Source organism: Moschus berezovskii, chromosome 6 (genome assembly GCF_049115385.1).
Source record: "Moschus berezovskii isolate FMDL1 chromosome 6, NW_MosBer_1.0, whole genome shotgun sequence".
In the NCBI taxonomy this organism is placed as follows: domain Eukaryota; kingdom Metazoa; phylum Chordata; class Mammalia; order Artiodactyla; family Moschidae; genus Moschus; species Moschus berezovskii.
In genome coordinates this window covers 38716419-38737212 of record NC_142465.1, presented here as the reverse complement: position 1 = coordinate 38737212, position 20794 = coordinate 38716419, and the positions used below count along the sequence as shown (strand labels likewise).

At 38.0% G+C, this 20794-nt stretch overlaps 1 protein-coding gene across 1 annotated transcript in view; it reads left to right on the top strand.

The window, feature by feature from the left end:
* The first annotated feature begins 498 nt into the window (after positions 1-498).
* ARID2 (AT-rich interaction domain 2) overlaps positions 499-20794 on the top strand; it is a 194926-nt gene continuing 174630 nt past the window's right edge. Inside the window, exons 1-3 of the mRNA XM_055394039.2 lie at positions 499-741; positions 856-949; positions 2022-2119. Coding sequence (XP_055250014.2) covers positions 650-741; positions 856-949; positions 2022-2119 — 284 coding nt within the window. The 5' untranslated portion in view covers positions 499-649. The remainder of the gene's footprint in view (positions 742-855; positions 950-2021; positions 2120-20794) is intronic.

The following is a 20794-nucleotide window of genomic DNA, read 5'->3' as shown; positions in this document are numbered from 1 at the left end:
TGCGGCCGGAATACACGCTGTCACCCCGCTTTCCACAAACCACCACACAGACCTCCCCCTCCCCACCCCCAGCCCCGCCTGCCCCAGCCCCGCCGCCGCCGCCGCCGCTGCCGCGGCCGCCCAAACTCCCGGGCCTCCGGCCGCCCCGGCCCCTCACCGTCGGCTCGCCTTTCCCCTCGCCCGCTCGCGCGCCCCCGGCAGCAGCACCATGTTGAATCGCGTCCCCGGGCCGAGCCGCCTGAGCCGGCGGCGCTGAGAGGCGGGCGAGAGCCGGGCCGCGGGAGGGAGGGAAGGAAGGGGTGGGGGCCGCGCTCGCCCCGCGGCTTCGCGCGGATCCGGCAGTCGCCTGCCCCTCTAGTTTCGCTCCGATTTCTTTAAACTTTTTTAGAAATTCCCCTCCCTCCTTCCCTCCTCTCCCCCTGGCCTCCTGCTCCCTCCTTCCCCTCCTCCTCCTCCTCCCCCTCCCTCCCTCCCTCCCTGCGCCGCCGCCGCCGCCGCCGCCGCCGCCGCCGCCACCGCCGGCCCATGACTGAGCCCCGCCGCCGCCGGCCGAGGAATGGGCTCCGGGCTCTGGTAGGAAGCGCTGGGAGCGGGGGGCGCTTTTAAAACACCGATCTGGGTTTTTTTTAAAACCTCCTTTGAAAAAATAATGGCAAACTCGACGGGGAAGGCGCCTCCGGACGAGCGGAGAAAGGGACTCGCTTTCCTGGACGAGCTGCGGCAGTTCCACCACAGCAGAGGGTGAGAGCAGAACCGGGGGGGCAGCGCCGGGGCGAGCCGGGGCGAACGGGGCTCTCCCGCTCGGGCCGCCGCGGGGTCCCGGCTGACAAGTGCGGGGCTTTCTCTCTCCCGCAGGTCGCCTTTTAAAAAAATCCCTGCGGTGGGTGGGAAGGAGCTGGATCTTCACGGTCTCTACACCAGAGTCACTACTTTAGGCGGATTCGCGAAGGTGAGTGGAAGTTTTAATTTGTATTTCCCTCTCGCTGGCCTCCTCCAAAAAGTCTCCTTTGACCCCGGAGTGGGCGCTCGGGGCCGGGGGGGTGGCCTGCGGGGGCCAGAGGCGTTCTTTTCGCTCCCAGCCGGTGGCACGGAGGCGGACGGCGGCGGGGCTGTTTTTGGCCTGGTGGCTCGCGTGCGCGCGGCGGGCGCGGGGCTCGGCGGGCGGGCGGCCCGGCGCCGGCTCGCGCCCTGCCCGGTGCCCGGCCGGCCCGGCGGGGTCTGAGCGCCGCGGCGGGGAGTGCGGGCGTGCGGGGCGCCCGCCCGAGCCCCGCGCCCGCCCCGCTCCCGCCCGCCCGCTCGCTCGCGAGTCAGCTCTGCCGCCGCTGCCGCTCTAGCACAGGCGGAGACACAGAGACACACAGACTCTGAGAGCAGTTTTCGTGCAACTCAAAATTAGCGCGGGCAGGTTTAACATCGATAATCGGCTGCGAAATGATCCCGGCAGCCGGGGGCACAGCCTCGGCCCCGTCGCCCTCGGTTTATACAGCTAACAAAAGAAACCAGGACCTGTCTCCAAATAGCCATCTTAGGCTTCAAGGCTAGGCAGAAGCTGTAGGCCTCAAAGAAGGGCCTATGGAGATGGATAGATCTGGGAGAGGGATCGGAATCGGCCCCGGCCCCGGCCCCCCCAGAACCTGCGGACGTCGCTGTCCGGAACAGTATTGATCCTTTTGAACTTTTTTTTTTTTTTTTAGTGTAAACGGACCGCGTTGAGATTTAAAAGGGGGCGACAGAGGGACTTGCGATTGGTTATTGTCCGGGCTTCAAAAACAAAACAAACCCACCAACACCCCCTCTTCCGCCCCCCAAAACAAAACAAGTGCTATTAAATACAGGGCTCTAGGGTGAAAACACAGTGATTCAAGCAGCTCTTGCTTAGCTACTCTTAGGGATCGAGCCGAATCACCCACCGATTCCTGAGGGATCTGCAGATCTCTGTAGAATGGGTATTTATTTCTGAGTTAGGTTAGAGTTTTCTTGGATTGTGCACTTTCAGACAAGTGTGGCTGTGTTTTTAACAGGTTTCTGAGAAGAATCAGTGGGGAGAAATTGTGGAAGAGTTCAACTTTCCCAGAAGTTGTTCTAACGCTGCCTTTGCTTTAAAACAGTATTACTTGCGGTGAGTAGTAGTGACTCTTCCAACAGAGTTGGGAAATAAGGGACTTATGGGGAGATTTGTTTTAGCAAAAAGAAAAAAGAAAAGCCCCAAGCAAGAAACGAACCTTGCGCATCAGTTTCTAAACTTCTAATTTCAGTCTGAGAAACATTAAATATCCACAAGGGAGGTTCTAAGAAGGTGAAAGTTTTCCTCACCTATTTTAGGATTGTTTACATTTTTCATACAGAATCATTACAGGTGACACCCCACCCCCCATCTTGATAAACATTCTTTTGTGACATTGTTATTGATTGCTTGATATCCACAGAGGGGCAAAAAGGTGATGCTTAGTAAAAGAGTCAAGATAGTTAATGAAACTTTGTATCCCTTGGGAAATTTTTTCTTTGTTTTGGAAACTTCTTTGCCTTTTTAAATTCTGACTTGAAGATTTTGTTAAAAAATGAAACCTCTATGTGGAACCGTGTTACTGAGTAGTTTTTCAGTAGAATATTTCTGCATAGCATATAGCATGTTGGTGCCTTAAGTGTCCAGGATTGTTTTTTTTTTTTTTTTAAGAAATTCTTATGTTTTTTGAAATTTTTGACTGACTGAAAAACATTTAAAAGGATTACTATCTATTTAGGGAAATTAGGGATGCTACAAAATGCAGTACTATAATTGGGATTTTTCTTTCTTTCTCCCCCTTTTTTGACTATTTGACAAAGTGCATTTCTTATTTAGTTGGCATACGCTACAGTTTAGATAATATATTTTGTGATTCAGCATTAATTTTTCTGAGTTTTTCTCCTAGGAATACTTTCATATTGTAATGTATTCTGAGGTCATCATTTATTTTTCATATTTAGTTATCCAGAAGTTCTTTAGTTGGTGTTTGTTATTTAACACTAAAATAATGCTCTTCATATTTTTTGTTTCTTAATAATGATGTTATAAGATGGCCTTTTTTAGGTAGTGTGGCTACTGTATAATTTGAGTTTGGCATTTATCATTGCTCCAAATGCAGTATCCAAATGTGGATATACTGTATTATGTTCAGCATTCTGGAATAGGAAATGCAGTAATTGCACAGGTGTGCTTTCTATTGGCTATCTTAGATTGACTTCATGCTTGAAGCTGAAGAGTTCACAGAACTTTGTGAGTAGTTACTGAGTTGCACAGATGTCTAGAAAATATTAAATATGGTTAGTTATCTCTTGTGAGTATGTGATGGCGTGTGTCAGAGTGCTTTTTAATATAAAGGATTGAAACGAAAAGCAAAGTAAAACTAAATGAACCTCCAAAACTGTTGATTTTGTAATGTGGTGAGAAGTAGAGAATTTTTCATTTGTGGTGCTACTTATTTTTTCAGTTAACAGTACTGAGGAGTACTGTTAATACATGTCCTGATTTTCTGATAATAAGTTTGAATCATTTGAGTTTTAGACCATTTAAAATACATGTTTTATAGTTATATCTAATACTTATTGGATGATGTATTGATTTCAGTGAACAGAAGGTACTGTATGATATATATGTTTCATGGGATGTGTGTTTTTCTGAAGAACTCCCAGTTTATTACAAGTTACATAAATACTGTTTTTCCAGTTGTGATTTCTATCTTTGGATCATATCATCCATTGATTGTACTTATAGGTACTATTTTTAACTATGTAGTTTCCAGATTGTTTGGAACTCTTTACAATATTCTCAGATCAATTTGAGTTTTATGCTCTTATTAGAAGCTACGTTTTGAACTATGTCCTTAGCTAAACTTGTTTTTCCTCCATATGTCACTCTCCAGGTTTGTTTTTGTAGGGTTGTAGCTAGGCTACTAGGAAAAAAGTTGAAGCATTTGTTTTGGAAAATAAAACCATGTGAAGATTTGTATGGCTTGTAAAGAAATACAAAAGAAATATGCTGGTCACAAACTGGGTACTACCAAGCTTGGAAGATTTTTTTCCATAGTGGTGTAATATTGCTCAGTTAGAGGACATGTATTATGCTGGGTTTTACACCTTCTTCTGAAGAATCTTAACTGGCAGACAGGATGCCAAGCTTTCACAGTAATTCAGTTACTTAACCATAAGAGTGCCTCTTCATAGTAGGAAACAGTAATCAAGTGACTTTGTAAGTTCCCTCTTTGACATATTGAATTGAATATCATGGTTTCTGATGAGTAGATAATGCAGTGTGTTTTATAAATCACAGGTGGACCAATTTTTAAAAAAATATGAATGGCTGTTTCATTTGACTTCTGTAAGATTGTCATTCCATGTGTTCTCATTTACTCTGCAAGTTTAATATTTGCTGACATTTTTCTGTAGTTTCATTATTAATTAGATGGGTAGTTGTTAGCCTGGTATTTTATGATGTAGTTTCATGATACTACATTTAAATAAAGAAGAGCAAGCTAATGCTCTGGTGTGTGTGCACATAGATATGTATGTGTGTATATAAATGTGTATATATGAATATACACTAGCATTTTTGTGTTCATTTTGATACATAGACATTAGAGACTTGAGTTTAATTGTTAGTCTAAAGTTAGCTTGATTGTATCTGACATTATTCAGTTGTAGATTGTTTACAAAAATTTCTCACAGTCTAAAATTAAAAATGCAATTGATTGTTTAAACATTGGCATTTAAAAGTCTGGCTATTGCTCATCTGTGGTGTCTATATGTTTTGTTTTCACTTAGGTCTTTTCTTGGTATGTACATCTCAGTATATTCCACAGATATTTATTATTGGACTATCTTTATAAGTTTAAAAAGATAAGATACAACTTCCTGCATTTTATAGATGAAGTTAAAATACAGAAAAGTCTAAATGGCTTTTTAGAGGCATTTGTTAATTCAACAAAATAGTTGTATTCTTGACATGTGTTCAGTAATATTTAATCAGTCAATTATGAATTCTCTTTTCTAGTCACAAATGATTTTAAGAAACTAAAATATAATTGGAAATTACTTAGGGTTAAATTTATGCCTGAGTGTATTTATACTCAATGTGTTCTTTATTCAGTTAATTTTATATTTTTGTTCTGTTTTAGTGCTAATGTTGGGGGACAATTTACAGCTCTTTTTGTTTAGAATTTAAAGCCTTGATGTGAAGACTTAGGTAAATATTTCAGATATTTTAGTTGAACAATTTTGATTTAGCTTACTTATGCCAATAGTACAGCTATAGTCAAGGTTAACTTGATGTTTCTATTATAACTCTTGACTTTTTGAAAAAGAGGTAGAATATCTTGGACTTAAAAAAATTTGTTGTACAAAACCGTATATTGCTGGTTTTCTTACAACTGTTTTACATGTATCTACCTTTGGAATAGTCAGAAACTTAACTGTAGAGTTTTCAGTTTTACTGTGAATTTATTCTTGTTTTCCGCCCTTGGTGGATGAAGCCCTCCCTTAAATTATAGCAATGAAAGTCTACATTTGTCAGGATAAATAGAATGAACACACTTGTGTGTTGAGTAGTTAGTGTCTACCATGTAGATCACTTTTTTAAAGAGAAAGCCTTTTATGAATCACTTGACGTTAAATGAAAGAATGCTTCAGAATTTTAATAAATAAGTTAATTGAGTTTGTGTATCAATAGAATTGATAAATGGCGATTTGCTCTCCTTATTTAAGGAATGAAAGTAGTATGGAGACTGTAAGAAAAACTGTATCTAAAATTATTTACATATGCATTTAAAAATTAATTTTATAAACTGTATCCTTCATTTTGAACAAACCTGATTTCGATATCATCTGATATTCTGTTACATTTTAGAGGGTGGGTAAACTTGTTGAAAGAAGAAGTAGAAAGTAGAAAAAGTTGAAAGACTTATCAGACCTCAGCTAGGCTGGTGTTGTGTCTTAGAAACCATGTTCTGAACAACTTAAATTTGCCCTCAAGTAGAAATAAATCTAAAACTCTTTCCAGGGTGGATAGTTTCACTGAGGATGCAAACTAAGAACTGTAACTCCTAGAAATGTTTATATGTTTTTTTGCATTTAAATTTTCTGCCTTAGCCATTAGGTAAAAATGTCTGTTTCTAAAGAGAATCACTTTTTTATAATCCTACCTCATCTCTGTTATGGATTCAGTGTTTTTATAGTTGATTGTGTGTGAAACCCACTGTAACTTTGATAGAGAAGTACATCACTTCTGAGAATATTTTATAATCTGAAATGGAGTTATATTGGAAGTTGGAAAAGGAAGGAAAAACATTTTAAGTCACTGGAATTTAAATGCATTGGTCAGTGAGTAAGTACTTAATATATGTTTTTAGGTAAAGTATTCAGAGTTTTTATTATTATTTGTGGGGAGGCTGCTTATTGGGCATTTTTTTGAGTGGTATAGTCCCTACTAAAGTTTACTAGTAAAAATAAGGTTTGTTTGAATTGGGACATATGGAGTTGTGGTGGGGGGTTCTCTCTCTATTTCTTTGATCTGCCGCCACCATCCTCACCACACTCTTGGGTATTTAGTTAGAGTGGAGATTCCTAATTTGTGCTATATGAAATTGTTTCCCTGAAATGTCCTTGAAAAGCGAAATGAATATGAGCATTATAACAATGCTAAATTTGTGTTACTTTACTGAGGGACTTCGTAGAGGCTTTATTTGGTTACTGTGCGTTGTGAATCTTAAGACAATTTGGAGAAACACTATTACCTCCCTCCCGCCACCTGTAGTAAATGGTGGTTCCTAAACATTACTGCTCATCGCAGGGAAATGTTTGAGGAACACCTGCTAAGTTCTGTGGAGCACAGTTTGGGAAACCCTGAGCTAGAATAAATGAGAGTTAAGGAAGAAAAATTTTAAGTGTGGAAAATGAGAAATGAGAGGTAATTATGTGTATTTATATAGACATATATAAATGCAGATTTAAATGATTTTTATGGAACCATTAAGTTTATCTTTATCAATGGCTGTGCAAAATTATATTGTTAACACTTAAATAGTTGTTTGAATAGGGGACATTAAAATTATCTTGTGTTCATTGCCAAGGAGAGAAAGGTAGCCGAATCATTGTGTTTTGTGTTATAGTAATTATTTTTATTGAAATGTAATAGTCATGCTAAAGTCTGTATATGCTTCAGTTTTACCACTTTAAAAACAGAGGTCATAACTATGAATTTTGATTTCAGAAGTAGCTTTTGGTTTAAGGACCAAACTTCCTGGAGATAAAAATAGAGATGTTAGAATTAAAGATTGTCATCAAATATTTTATGGTTTGAAATTGTAATTGTAATTTTTATGGAAAGCAAAAGTATTGGCTTTAGAATTTAAAATAAATGCAAATAACATGGCTAGTTCAGTTATCCATAGTAGAGCCCGGTAAGTAGGCAGGTTGATTCTTTTTAGTCAGAAGTACACAAAAATGTATATATGTTGATTGATGCTCATATTGATTACCTATCATAAAGTTTATTAATGGATTCTCTTAGTAAATTAAACTTTTGGGGGACCTGAAATAAACAGATGGTTCGGAGCAAATTGTCACTCTCAGTAACTTTCAGATTTTGTGAATTTCATTAGTGTGTTTTCAAAGAACTTTGTTATTGAAATGGAGTCTTAACATTTTTTTTTTTTTGGTTTCAGACATTAAAAAATATCACCTGTGCTTGTATACTTTTTGAGTATTCATTATGCTATGAATTCAAAGTTAATTCAGTTCTTCATTATATATGCTCCTTGTGACGAGGTATAATGCAAAGATCTGTTGTTGGAACTGAAATCTCTTGGTGATATCTAGGCGTAGATGCTGCATTATGAATTATTGCCCCCAAATGCTAGATTCATACTTCAGTTAATATCTAAGTCAGTGTTTGCAGGTCTACCCAATCTTCCTGCAAGAGAATTTTATGGTGGGGCTAAATCTCTTGTTTTGGCTCTTTTATCTCATTAGTCTCTTGACAGTTCCCTTTTCCTTTTCTTGTCATGCCATTGGTTTATTGAAATAATGGGGTCAGTTGTCCTTTGTTGTTGTTTAATTCCTAAGTCCTGTTCGACTCTATGCAACTCCACGGAAGTAGCCCACCAGGCTCCTCTGTCCATGGGATTTCCCAGGCAAGAATGCCAGAGTGGATTGCCATTTCCTTCTCCATGGGATCTTTCTTTAGAATGCCCTAAATTCTGGATTTGGTTGACTGCTTCCTTTTAGTGTCAGTTGACCTGTTCCTCTATCCCCTGAATCCATTTCCTAAAAACTATTAACATTAGATCTAAATGTTGAAAAAATTCAAGTTTAGTATTTCAGGCATTCTTTAATAGGTATGTGTGTGTTTCGTCCCTCAGTCGTGTCCGACTCTTGGGACCCTAGACTGTAGCCCTCCAGGCTTCTCTGTCCATGGAATTCTCCAGGCAAGAATACTGGACTGGGTTGTCGTTTCTTTCTCCATTCTTTAACAGGTAGTGCTGTGCTTTCATCACATTATGTGGCATATAATGTTTAGTTGTCCTGTTTTAGTGGTGGTAAGATTGATCAGGGTTTTTAAGTATTAATGATCTAAATAAAACCTTGTATTTTTTAAACGTATGCCCCAGGTGATTCTTAAGCACACTGAAGTTTGAGAGCAGCTGATCTAAGTATTGTAATTAAACCTATTTAGTTGCTGAGATAACTGGTTTAACTTCACGTCCACATGTTGGCCAGGGCTGCATCCAGAACAAAACATGTAGGTGACACCTGGTCTAGGGGCACCTGCTCAAGCTGCACCTGTCATCTCTAAGCAGAACCTGGATGCACCCTATTTTGTTTCTAGACTCTAGAGAAGGTAGCCCAAGGGCTCCACTTCAGTTGAGGGAGGAAAAAAGGATAAATGAACTACCAATTTGACCTTATCCTAAATGTATTTGTATAGTAATTTGGATTTTAAAAAATTAATTAAAAATAAAATTTTCTTAATATCTAGTTTTTTAAAAAAGTAGGACTTTTGTAATATTTCCCCCAAATGGAATGCCATTTATTTTATTGAATTTAGTGAATGCTTTTTCCTCTTTGTGAGGATTTTGTTGGTCTATACCAATACTGCTTATGGGAGTTAACTTATGTCGTATAAATTCCTTTAAAAAATAACAATACTAGCAATAGCTTATTTTGTTTCATGCACTTAATCTTCATTTTTCAGACCATTTTCATATGTGAGATTTTAGTTTTATCATTTCAAATTTCAGAAGTAATTGCTGTTATTTAATCTCATAAAAAAATAACACTTAGAAAAGAATTTCTTTACACCACTCAAAGTCTTTTCTTCTGGAGCATATGGGCTATTTAAAAAAAAAAAAATGGCTGTAGGTTATATCCAGCTTTCAGTCCTAAGCGTCAGCCATAACTGCCACTCAGTAAGGTTTATTTTATGCATTTTCAAACCTCAGTTTCTCCCCCTTACATTTCCATTCCCTTCCCTGGCTGTAGACTTACATAACATTTTACAAAGCATTGTCTTTGACATAACCCTACATCAGCCGCAGTTGTTAAATATCTTCGAGTATATTCCATGACCTAGGAATGTTTACCTTTTGTTTCTTTTAATAAAAGGACCAAACCAATACGTTGCTTTTTATGAAGCAGGATTTGAAAAAAGTTGTGTAAGAATCTTTTGTTTAAATATATACCTTATTGTGTTACATGGCAAGTTATCTTTAATTCTGTTCTTTCTTTCTGAGTTCTTAATTATTGTACTTGGTAAGTTCTTACTTACAGTGTTCAATGGTCAGTTGCTCTCCACAAAGGTGATGTTTATTATATAGTTATACACATCTTTGATGGTGAGGTGTTTTCAGATGAAATTTGTTTTTGCCCCTGTCCTAGCCAATTGGTCATTTTAAATAAAATGTTAATATAAGTATTTTATGTTAATATGAGGTCAGTGGGAACATTATTCTGTTAAAATAGGACAAAAATGAGGCTGCAGTTTGGTTCCTAACCAGTAGGAACCAAATGGGGCTGAATTTAAATGTTTCAGTAATAATGCCCAAGTTGATCACACTTTTCATAATGGTTCATAGATTAAGTGAATTTTCAAAGTACTTGAGCTCAGATCACTAAGTATTTCATAAACAATATTTAGTACCTTAGCAGGCTGTATCTCCAAGTGTACTCACAAGTAATAGGTCAAGAGTGCTTAAGTGGTTTGGTATAATCTTTTTAGTTTACACCATTAAAAAGTCAAACTTCTGAATTTTTGGGTAGTTTTTCCAGGTAGCTCTACATTGCAGTGTATTACCGTAGTAGTAAGAATCTGATTAAGAAATAATAAACCTATCATTTTCTTTTCTTCCCAAGTTTTCTTTTTTCAAAATTGTTAAATTTTTTTGCTATTTATATGTGCATTCTTTTTTATACTTTATTTTATATTGACCAATTGTTGTTTTGCCATATTTGCTTTGTAGTTTCCTTTTTATATGTGATGTCATATACGTATGTACATGTATTATTATTGTTGTTACTGTCATTTGATCATTTGCTGTCATGGTTACACTGCCCTTTCCTCCTAAATAAAGTGTATATTACTGAAGAACAAAAACGTTATCTTATATAGTAATAGCGTGCACGCCTGCACGTTTAGTCACTCAGTTGTGTCCAACTTTTTGCGATCCTATGGACTGTGTAAGTTGCTGGCTCCTCTTTCTGTGGGATTCTCCAGGCAAGAATACTGGAGTGGGTTGCCATTTCCTTCTCCAGGGGATCTTCTTGACCCAGGCATCAACCTGTGTCTCCTGCATTGCAGGCGGATACTTTACCCCTTGAGCCATTGGGGATACAGATAATATGTCTATATTCATGTTAAGTTTTCTGTATTTGATTATTGTAATAATAGTGTAATGATCAGTTTCAGAAAGCCGCATGATATACCAACCCATCCCTAAACTGTAATCTTGTATCACATTTAGTTGTCACATCTTTAGTTCTCCAGTCTTCTGTGATATTACCATTTTTGAAGAGTAAAAGCCAACTCTACTATAAAATTTGGATTTTTCTGAGGTTTTTTTTCAGGATTAGATTTAGGTTAAGCGTTTTTGGCAGAAAGCGTGTGATGTTACTTTGTCCTATTATTGCTAATAATAGCTTTGGTTAAGGTGGTGTCCTCCTGGTTTCTCCACTGTAAAGTTTCCATTTTCTCTTTTGTAATCAGCCAGTAACCCTCAGAGATGTACTTTGAGACTGTAAATATCTTGCTCACCATCACACTTTTGCCCAGTAGTTCAAATATCCATTGATGAATCTTGTCTGAATCAGTTATGATGACTGTATGATATTTATTGTCTAATTTTATCATTTCACCTACATTAGTTGACAATCTGTGATAAGGAAAATATTGTTTATTGTTCATTAAGTACTTATATTATACTGTAGGTTAAAGTCTGTTATATTTTGCTCCTAAAGTTTGGCCAAGAGGAGCTCATTCAAGCTGCCTCCTTTGTATTTTTTAACAAGTTATTATTTCTTAGCTCTTTCTTGCATTCTGACAAAATAAGATCTTCTAGAGTCAACTGTGTTTTGCTTTTCTTGCTCTGGCATCAGCTATTTCTTCTAGAAGTCCTGGTTCCTTTTGGTGTGAAATGGTATATAGAATCCAAGAACTGGATGGTAGGTGTGCTCATTGTTACTGGGTTATCTTTTCTTCTAGGCCCTTTCAGAGGACAAAGTTAGAAAGTTTGTTTATTTTAAATGTAAATGTACGTATTGTACAAATCATAAGGCTATTCTGATATCTCTAAATAAGTCTGCACAAGTTTTCTCTTGCCTTCTTCCACTCCATGTATCTTCCTTCAGCTGTCTTTAGAACAAAAGTTTCTAACACCAGTGTATTTGTCCTGTTAGTTCTGTAACACAAAATAGTTTCAGAACCGTTATACCCATACAACTGCAAACAACAAACCCGTGAAGTAGGGTTGCAAATTTGTTTGCATTTCTTTTTATATTCAGACTGACTTATATCAGTTAATAACTGTGTTAAAAAATTCACAGTGATTGGATTCTTTTCTTCTGGGTATCGTTTTCACTTAGATCTTTAAAGTTCATATTTTTTCCTTTTGTATTCCGCTTTCTGTTTTCCCCATTATTTGTTCCTTTAATTTTATCTATGAATATGTAAAACCCTTAATAAGATTGTAAAATGAAAATTGAAGTAGAGATACACTTGGAGGTTACCCTCTACCTTATTTACTTCCCAACCACTTCTACCCCATTTCTGCCCATGCTCTGTTGGTAACCAGCCAAACAGTTTCTGGTTATCCTTCCTGTTTTTTTTGTTTTGTTTTATAAAAGGAGATACATACATGCATTTTTGGTTACTCATTTTAAAATGAAGAATGCACACTACTTTTTATTTTGCTTTTTTTTATTTAGTGTACCTTGACTATTAGTAAAATCATAAAATCCCCCCTTTTCGAGCTGCATAGTATTCCACTGTGTGAATATATCTTACTTTATATGTCCAGTCTCCTATATAATGACACTTAGGTTGTTCCCAGTATTTTACAATAGCAAATAATGCCATATGAATAATCTGCAAATCTAGTATCCTATACAAAGCTATTTTCAAATTTTTGGCGATGTATCTATAGGGTAAATTGCAAAAGTGGGGGTTGATGTCATAATCAAATAGTAAATGCATATGTATTGTATTAAGTACTGCCAAATTCCCAGCAGATTCTCTCCAGGTAGGAGAGAACTATTTTGCATTCCCATCAGCAGTATATGAGAATGCTTGTTTCCCGTAGCTTTGCCCAATGTTTGTCAAGCTTTTGAAGTTTTCCTGACCTGGGGATTTAAGAAATGATATCTCACTATATTGTAATTATTCTGACTTTATATAGCATGTTTTAATATTTGGTAGTGCCATTCTCATCTCTTAGTTCTTTTTTTTTTTAACAGGAATTTTGTGGTGGTTGTTGTTTTAATATGAACTTTAGTGTTGACTTCCCTGATAGCTCAGTTGGTAAAGAATCTACCTCCAATACAGGAGACCCCAGTTGGATTCCTGGGTCGGGAAGATCCCGCCGGAGAAGGGATAGGCTACCCACTCCAGTATTCTTGGGCTCCCCTTGTGGCTGAGCTGGTAAAGAATCCACCTGCAATACAAGAGACCTGGGATCGATCCCTGGTTTGGGAAGATCCCCTGGAGAAGGGAAAGGCTACCCACTCCAGCATTCTGGCTTGAAGAATTCCATGGACTGTTTAGTGCCTGGGGTTGCAAAGAGTCAGACAGGACTGAGGGACTTTCACTTTCACTTTTAGTGTTAATTTGTTCTAGTTTCAGAAAAAAAGCCTTTTTTAAAAATTGGGGATCATATTAAATTAAAAACAGTTACCTTAGGAGAATGGAAATGATGATATTGCATTTGCCTATCCAGGAAAAACGGAAGTCTTCTATTCAAATCCTTTGTGTCATTCGGGAGTTTATAAAATAGTTATCCTTTTATAGGTTTTTGACATTTCTTAAATTTATTCTTAAGTATATTATTATTTTTCTTGCTATTCTAAGTGTAGTTTCCCATTGTATCTTCTCGGTAGTTACTCTTTATTTATATGAAAGTTACTGTGTTTTTTTTATTGTAATCTGGCGCCTTACTCAATTTTTTTGCCATTTGTATTAGCATTGATTAAGAAAGTTTTTAGACATACTAATATGTCATCTGCAAGTAGGGATAGCTTTACTTTTTTTCTAGATTTTATGCATTTAATAATTTTCTTTTGTCTAATTATATTGACCACGTTTAAATAGTTGGGGAGACAAGGGCATCTTTTCCTTGTGTTGATCCTGACCTTAGTTTTATGTTTATTTCCTTGTTGAATAAGACCCTGCCTGCTGTGTGTTCTTGATGCAGTCTTCTTTCTTTTGGCCACAAGGCATGTGAGATCTCCGACCACTGGACCACCAGTAAAGTCCCCTTGATGCAGTCTTAACTCTATATATTCTGTTAACATACTAATAGTATTTCTATGCTTGTTTATTGAATGAACAATACTGTTAGACTTGAAAGTCAGATTTAGTGATATCCTTCATATGTTTATCCACTAGTGTTTGATTTTTTAAAATCTGTAATGACAGATAATAACTATTTGAGAGGAACCAATACTGATTATTTAAAATTTTACACCTTATTTTGTGGCTTATGTTTGAATGTGATTATTTCTCACATTCTAGCAGTTTAACAAATAAATAAAAATCAGCTAAAATAATAAATGGTAACTTTGGAGGAAAGTTACCTTTGTCTATTTGTCCGTTAAAAACTCTTCAGTATTTTATTCTTTGCTGGCCATTGCATCACTTTTGATACAAAAAGAAGACAATAATTTTATTTATATTTTTAATTCATTGATTGATTTTTGAGTTTGAGTTATTAAGACTAGGATAAACTGTGATTTGATAGTGGTTTGATTTTTATATTCTCAACATAAGAAGTAATTGTCTTTATTTAAAAGTTATCTTTATAGGTTATCTACTGTGAGGAGACTCACTGGAAAAGACTCTGATGCTGGGAAAGGTTGGGGGCGGGAGGAGAAGGGGACGACGGAGAATGAGATGGCTGGATGGCATCACCGACTCTGTGGACATGAGTTTGAGTGAACTCCGGGAGTTGGTGATGGACAGGGAGGCCTGGTGTGCTGTGATTCATGGGGTCGCGGAGAGTCGGATGCGACTGAGCGACTGAACTGAACTGAACTGTGAGGAGATGAAAAGCAAATTCACACTTTAGTTACAACCTGAAATCTTAATCCATTATCACTAAATCAAATGTGTTATATTTTACATTGTATATTTGCTTCTCAGAATTAGATACAATTTGGATATTAAAGTCCTGCTAGTTCTGAGAGTTGCTTGGAGCTTTCCTCCTTTATCTCCCAGTTTATAAACTATGGGGGTTAGTTTAATTAAGTCTATGTGTATGCACACATACAGAACTATTTATTAGCTTCAATCAAATTGCTTGGTAATTTCTTGGTCAGTTTTTGATCATATCAAATTTATAAATATTTACCTTGTATATTTAAGTTTTACACCTTAAAGGAGCTAAGTTGAGGTAGACATTAAATATTATATGCAGATTTGCTTGAGTAGCTTAAAAACTTAGATTCCTAAAAATAGGAACAAGAACTATGTACTTAACAACCATTGGCTATGACTACTGAATCTATCAATTCTTAACATCATTGTTTTGCTAAGGGATTTTTAAGAAGGTGGTCTTTGGCTCAGATGGTAAAGCGTCTGCCTCCAGTGCGGGAGACCCTGGTTCGATCCCTGGATTGGGAAGACCTGGAGAAGGAAACGGCAACCCACTCCAGTACTCTTGCCTGCAGAATCCCACGGATGGAGGAGCCTGGTAGGCTACAGTCCATGGGGTCGCAAAGAGTCGGACACCACTGAGCGACTTGACTCACTCAAGGTGGTCTAGCCCCAGGCTTTTTGGTAGGGCAGAAACAAGGGTGTTTTTCCTGGTGGGCCTGCGTGAGGATAATTGACTTGTTTTACATCACTGTTACTGAATGGTGGGGGGAATGTAGAGTCCAGTTCAGAGCTGCCTTTACTGCTCTGCTGGGATTTAAAAGGAGTCCACGGGGAAGGTTGCTGAGCTTTCTTTGTTACTACAAAACAGGACCTTTGGTTTAACTGTAAGATGATTTTACTGACTTAAACCGTCTGTGAGGCAGAGGTATTAAATTGTTGGCTGGGGGTGGTGATAAATATGCACGTGATTTATCATTTGTATCCTGCAGTCTTATCTCTTTCTCTTTCCTGTTCAGAGGATTATGTTTGTAAGAGAGGTGAGTATTACTGGAAAGCCCACAACAGAATAATAATCACCTGGAAAAGTCGCTTTTTCTCTAAGTGTTCCCTATTTTAAATGTTTTTCTTGGAAAAACTTAAATTAACATAATTGGTAAAGCTGGCCACTTTTTTTTTTTAAATAACCAGAAATACTAATTTAAAGTTTTCAGTCGGATACATTATTTTTTAGATGGAGACCTCTACTGGAAGTATGAAGCAATAGATGAATTTTATTGTACATTGTAAAATATCTAAACAAAGGAATGTATAGGGAGATTTATTTTAAAATTAGTCAAGGTAAAGTATCCTCGAGATCCTTTTGAAGAATCTTTCTGTGATACTTTAGTACTTTTGGTTTTATGACATCATCTTAAGTTTTTAAAAAGCAGGATTTTGTTTTTTATTACCTGTTTATTGAATTTGGCTTGTGCCCAGCGCTATATTAAATGATTTACAATAATTCATTTCTTCTTCATACCTCCCAATCACATAGGTACTATTACTATTATACTGATGTTATAGAAGAGAAAATAGGACAAAAGAGTTTTAAGAATCTTGTCCAAAGTCACACAGTAATTTTAGGAGCTAGTATTTGAACCTGGGCCATCTGGCTCTAAAAAGGGTGCTGTATTGTTTTCTCTGAAGTACACATGATTTCATCTTTATAAAAAAGTGTATGAAGACAAGCTCCTAAAGGGAATATGAAAATGGTTGGGGTAGTTGTGGGATTGTGGCTTTTTATTTAAAACCTTTTAATGTATCTTTTTATAATAAAATGTGTGCCATAGTACAGTTTATAGTAGAGTTCATTTTTACAAATATTCATCTCACTGGATTTTTACAACTTTACAAAATAGACATTTTCCTATTCTTACAGATGAGGGGAAAAGCCTTTATCATTGCTAAAAGTAATGTTAAAGCTCCTAATTCAATGTTGATACATTATAGTTGGGACTGAATCAGATCCCCTGCCTTGGGGAGGTTCTTAGGAACTCAGGTAGGTATGTATGGTGGGCCTCTTAGCAAATGGGAAATCTAATTTGGGGAATTCTGAATGAACTGAAAAATTCTAAACAGAATTAGTAGTTGAGTATGCCATTGACATGGCCTTAAGCATAACCGTTTCTTGTGTGGTTTTATGAAACAAGCACGAGGAGTCAGTTCTAGTTTTAGAATATAAATCAGCATTGTGATTAATGTGGCATTTTGTGCAATTTTATGTAGCACTTAAATTTTTTTTTTTTTTAGATTAAACAGACACTGTGTCTCCATCTCATTTTATAAGCTAGAATAGAATCCTGTGTAAGGAAAGTGGATAACAGAGTGTTACTGATTTTGTTCATACTATTCGTACTCTCATGTGAAGATCCAAGAATTTTGCCAATAACTACTGTTTCTGAAGAACTGGATACTGGAAATGTTGGAGGCACTTTGGGGGTCAGGCATGTTCATAATCATCAAAATAATAGCTAACATTTATTGAACTTCACTCTTTTCCAGGCATTTTGCTCAACCTGCATTATTCTAATCCTCAAAACCTTCTTATAAGATTGATACCAACATCATTATAGATGAGGGAACTAAGATTTAGAGAAGTAACTAGCACAAGGTCACATAACTACAAAGTGGTAGAGCTGGAATTTGATCCAGGTCTTCTGCCACCAGAGATCAAACTTTTAACCAAAACAGAATATTGCCCTTTACTGGTTCAGTGAGTAATGACTGATCATTTATCATCTCTCAGACACTATTCTATGCACTAGAGATATGTCAGTAATGAAAACAGAAAAGTCTTTCCCCTTTGGAGCTAAAGGAGACAGATAGTAAATAAGTAAGAGCAGCTATGTTAGATAATAATAAGTGCAATTAAAAAAAAAAGGCAGATAAAGGAGGTAGTTTATGGATGGGGAGAGTGTTACATCTTTAGATAGCGTGGACTGGGAAGTCTAAGAGAATGACATTTGAATAAAGACCCAAGGAAGAAGAAGGAGCAAACCTATCTCCCAGATGGGTGACTATCCGGGATAAAAGTCAAAGAGCAATGGGCATGCTTGGTGTGTTCAAAAGATAGCAAGGAGGCCATTCTGGCTAGAGTTAGTAAAGAGGAGAGGAGTTGGAGATGATTAGATCATAGAGATAAGAGAAAGCTAGTGGCAGATCTTGTAGGGCCTTTGTAAAGTCTGCCTTTTACTGAAGCCATTGGAGTGTTTTGAGCAGTAAAATGCTATTATCTGGATCTCTCTGGGTACTCTTTATATATGGAAGAAGGGTGGGTGTCAAGGGCAGAAGCTTGGGGAGAAGTTGTTGTTGTTCAGTTGCTTGGTCGTGTCCGACTCTTAGTGACCCCGTAGACTGCAGCTCGCCAGGTTTTCCTGTCTTTCACCATCTCCTGGAACTTGCTCAAACTCACATCCATTGAGTCAGTGATGCCATTCAACCATCTCATCCTCTATCATCCCCTTCTCCTCCTGCCTTCAATCTTTCTCAGCATCAGGGTCTTTTCCAGTGAGTCCGCTGTTCACATCAGGTGGCCAAAGTATTGGAGTTTCAGTTTTAGCATCAGTCCTTCCAGTCAGTATTCAGGGTTGATTTCCTTTAGATTTGACTGATTTGATCTCCTTGCAGTCCGAGGGACCCTCAAGAATCTTCTCCAACATCACAGTTCAAAAGCATCAATTCTTCAGCACTCAGCCTTCTTTATGGTCCAACTCTGATATCTAATCATGACTACTGGAAAAACCATAGCCTTGACTATACGGACCTTTGTCAGCAAAGTAATGTCTTTGATTTTTAATATGCCTTCTAGGTTTGTCATAGCTTTTCTTCCAAGAGCAAGCGTCTTTTAAATTCATGGCTGTAGTCACCGTCTGCAGTGATTTTTGAGTCCCAAGAAAATAAAGCCTGTCACTGTTTCCATTGTTTCCCCATCTATTTGCTATGAAATGATAGGAATGGATGCCGTGTTAGAAGGCTAATGGTTGGTGAAAAATGAGGATTTGTACCAACGAGTTTCATAGCTCTTGAGGTGGTGATAAGTAGCAATATTTTGGGTGTCTAAAGTTTCAAATGTAAAATATTAAGGTTTTAAGTAGCAGATACCTACTCGGATACTTTCTGAGAACCTATCAGATGTCAAGTTTCATACTGTTTAAATTATAAACTTTATTTTTCTTAATTATCATAGTTTAGTAACACATGCTCATTGTACGCAATCTAGAACATAGGAGGGGAAAATAAGGAGCACTATTAATATCATCTGAACTAGGCTTATGGCTCAGATAATAAAGAATCTGCCTGCAATGCATGAGACCTGGGTTCTATCCCTGGGTCAGAAAGATCTCCTGGATAAGGGAAAGGCAACCCACTCCAGTATTCTTGCCTGGAGAATTCCATGGACAGAGGATCCTGGTGCGCGATCACAAAGAGTCAGGCAGGATTGTGCGACTCTTCACTTTCATGGGCTTCCTGGTAGCTCAGCTGGTAAAGAATCTGTCTGCAATGCAGGAGAACTCGATTTGATTCCTGGGTTGGGACGTTCCCCTAGGGAAGGAATAGGCTACTTACACCAGTATTCATGGGCTTCCCTGGTGCCTCACACAGTAAAGAATCCACCTACAGTGCGGGAGACCTGGATTTGATCCCTGAGATGGGAAGATCCCCTGGAGGAGGGCATGGCAACCCACTCCAGTGTTCTTGCCTGGAGAATCCCCATGGGCAGAGGTGCCTGGTGGGCTACAGTCCATGGGGTCACAAAGAGTCGGACACGACTGAGTAACTAAGCACAGCACACGTTAATATCATATCTTAGCATGTTTTCTCTTAGTCCTTTGTCATAAGGATTGAACCTAAAAATCTATCTACGATAAACTGACTTTTCCTAGTAAAACATTAACTCCTTTAAAGCAAGAGCCGTGGCTCTTTATTTCTCTATTTTGGGTATCTACCACAGTAAATGCTTTATAAGTTAAGTGCTGGGTCCTGCTTCTTTTGTTTGAATTAACTGTGCTAATCAGCTGGGTGCCATATTCTTGCACATTCTTTGAGGCGATACTGTGTCTTTTTTTCATTTGTTTTGAGGTTTGGTGAATGAGCAGTTTGTATGTGTTGGTAGACTTAGTATACTCTGTTCTTCAGCCATACTTTTCTGTTTAGAGGTTTCTATAAATTTTTCTCATTTTTCTGCCTTTGTATTTGCTGTTTTCTCTGCCTGGAACTCCTTTCCTTTTTCTGTGTCTGACATACTCCTATCTGTCTTTGAAAAATTTTAACATAACTGTCACCTCTAAAAAACCTTTTGTTAACTTTTCAAACAGCTTAAGTGATCCTTCTTTAGGGTCCCGCTTACCCCCCATTTATATCTCTTTTATAAGCATTGCTATAATGACTTTTTCACGTCTGTCTGTATAGCACTGTTAGCCTAAGATGTAGGGACTTAGTTTTATGTGTCGTTATAAGCCCCATCATCATAATAGAGTTTTAGTGCATAGGAGTTTACTGTGTGGCTAATGGGATCGATGAATGAATGCTGAAAAGGGTCACTGAAGTAAGAAAAGAAGGAAGTCAGTTTAGTTTGAGGGTAGAGAGAAGCTTATGGAAGAGACCTCGAGCTTTGCATCAAAAGACTAGTTGTGGGGGGGGAGATGGAAGACTTTTTAGTATGAGGAAAGTGGGAAATGAAGGCATGCAGTATGTTTAATTTTGTAAATGAACCTTGCTACATCAGAGGGTTTGTGCATGTGACTGATGGAAGGTAAGATGGCGACCAAAGATTGGTGCCACATATGGGAGACCTGAAATCAGGGCAAGGTGTTTGACCATAATTATTCTGTGTATAGCAAGGATGTGAGTTTTCTGTTGTTTTTTGTTATTGTTTTAGGAGACGAACAAATTCTTGATAAAAATGATGTTTGGGGATAATTAGTT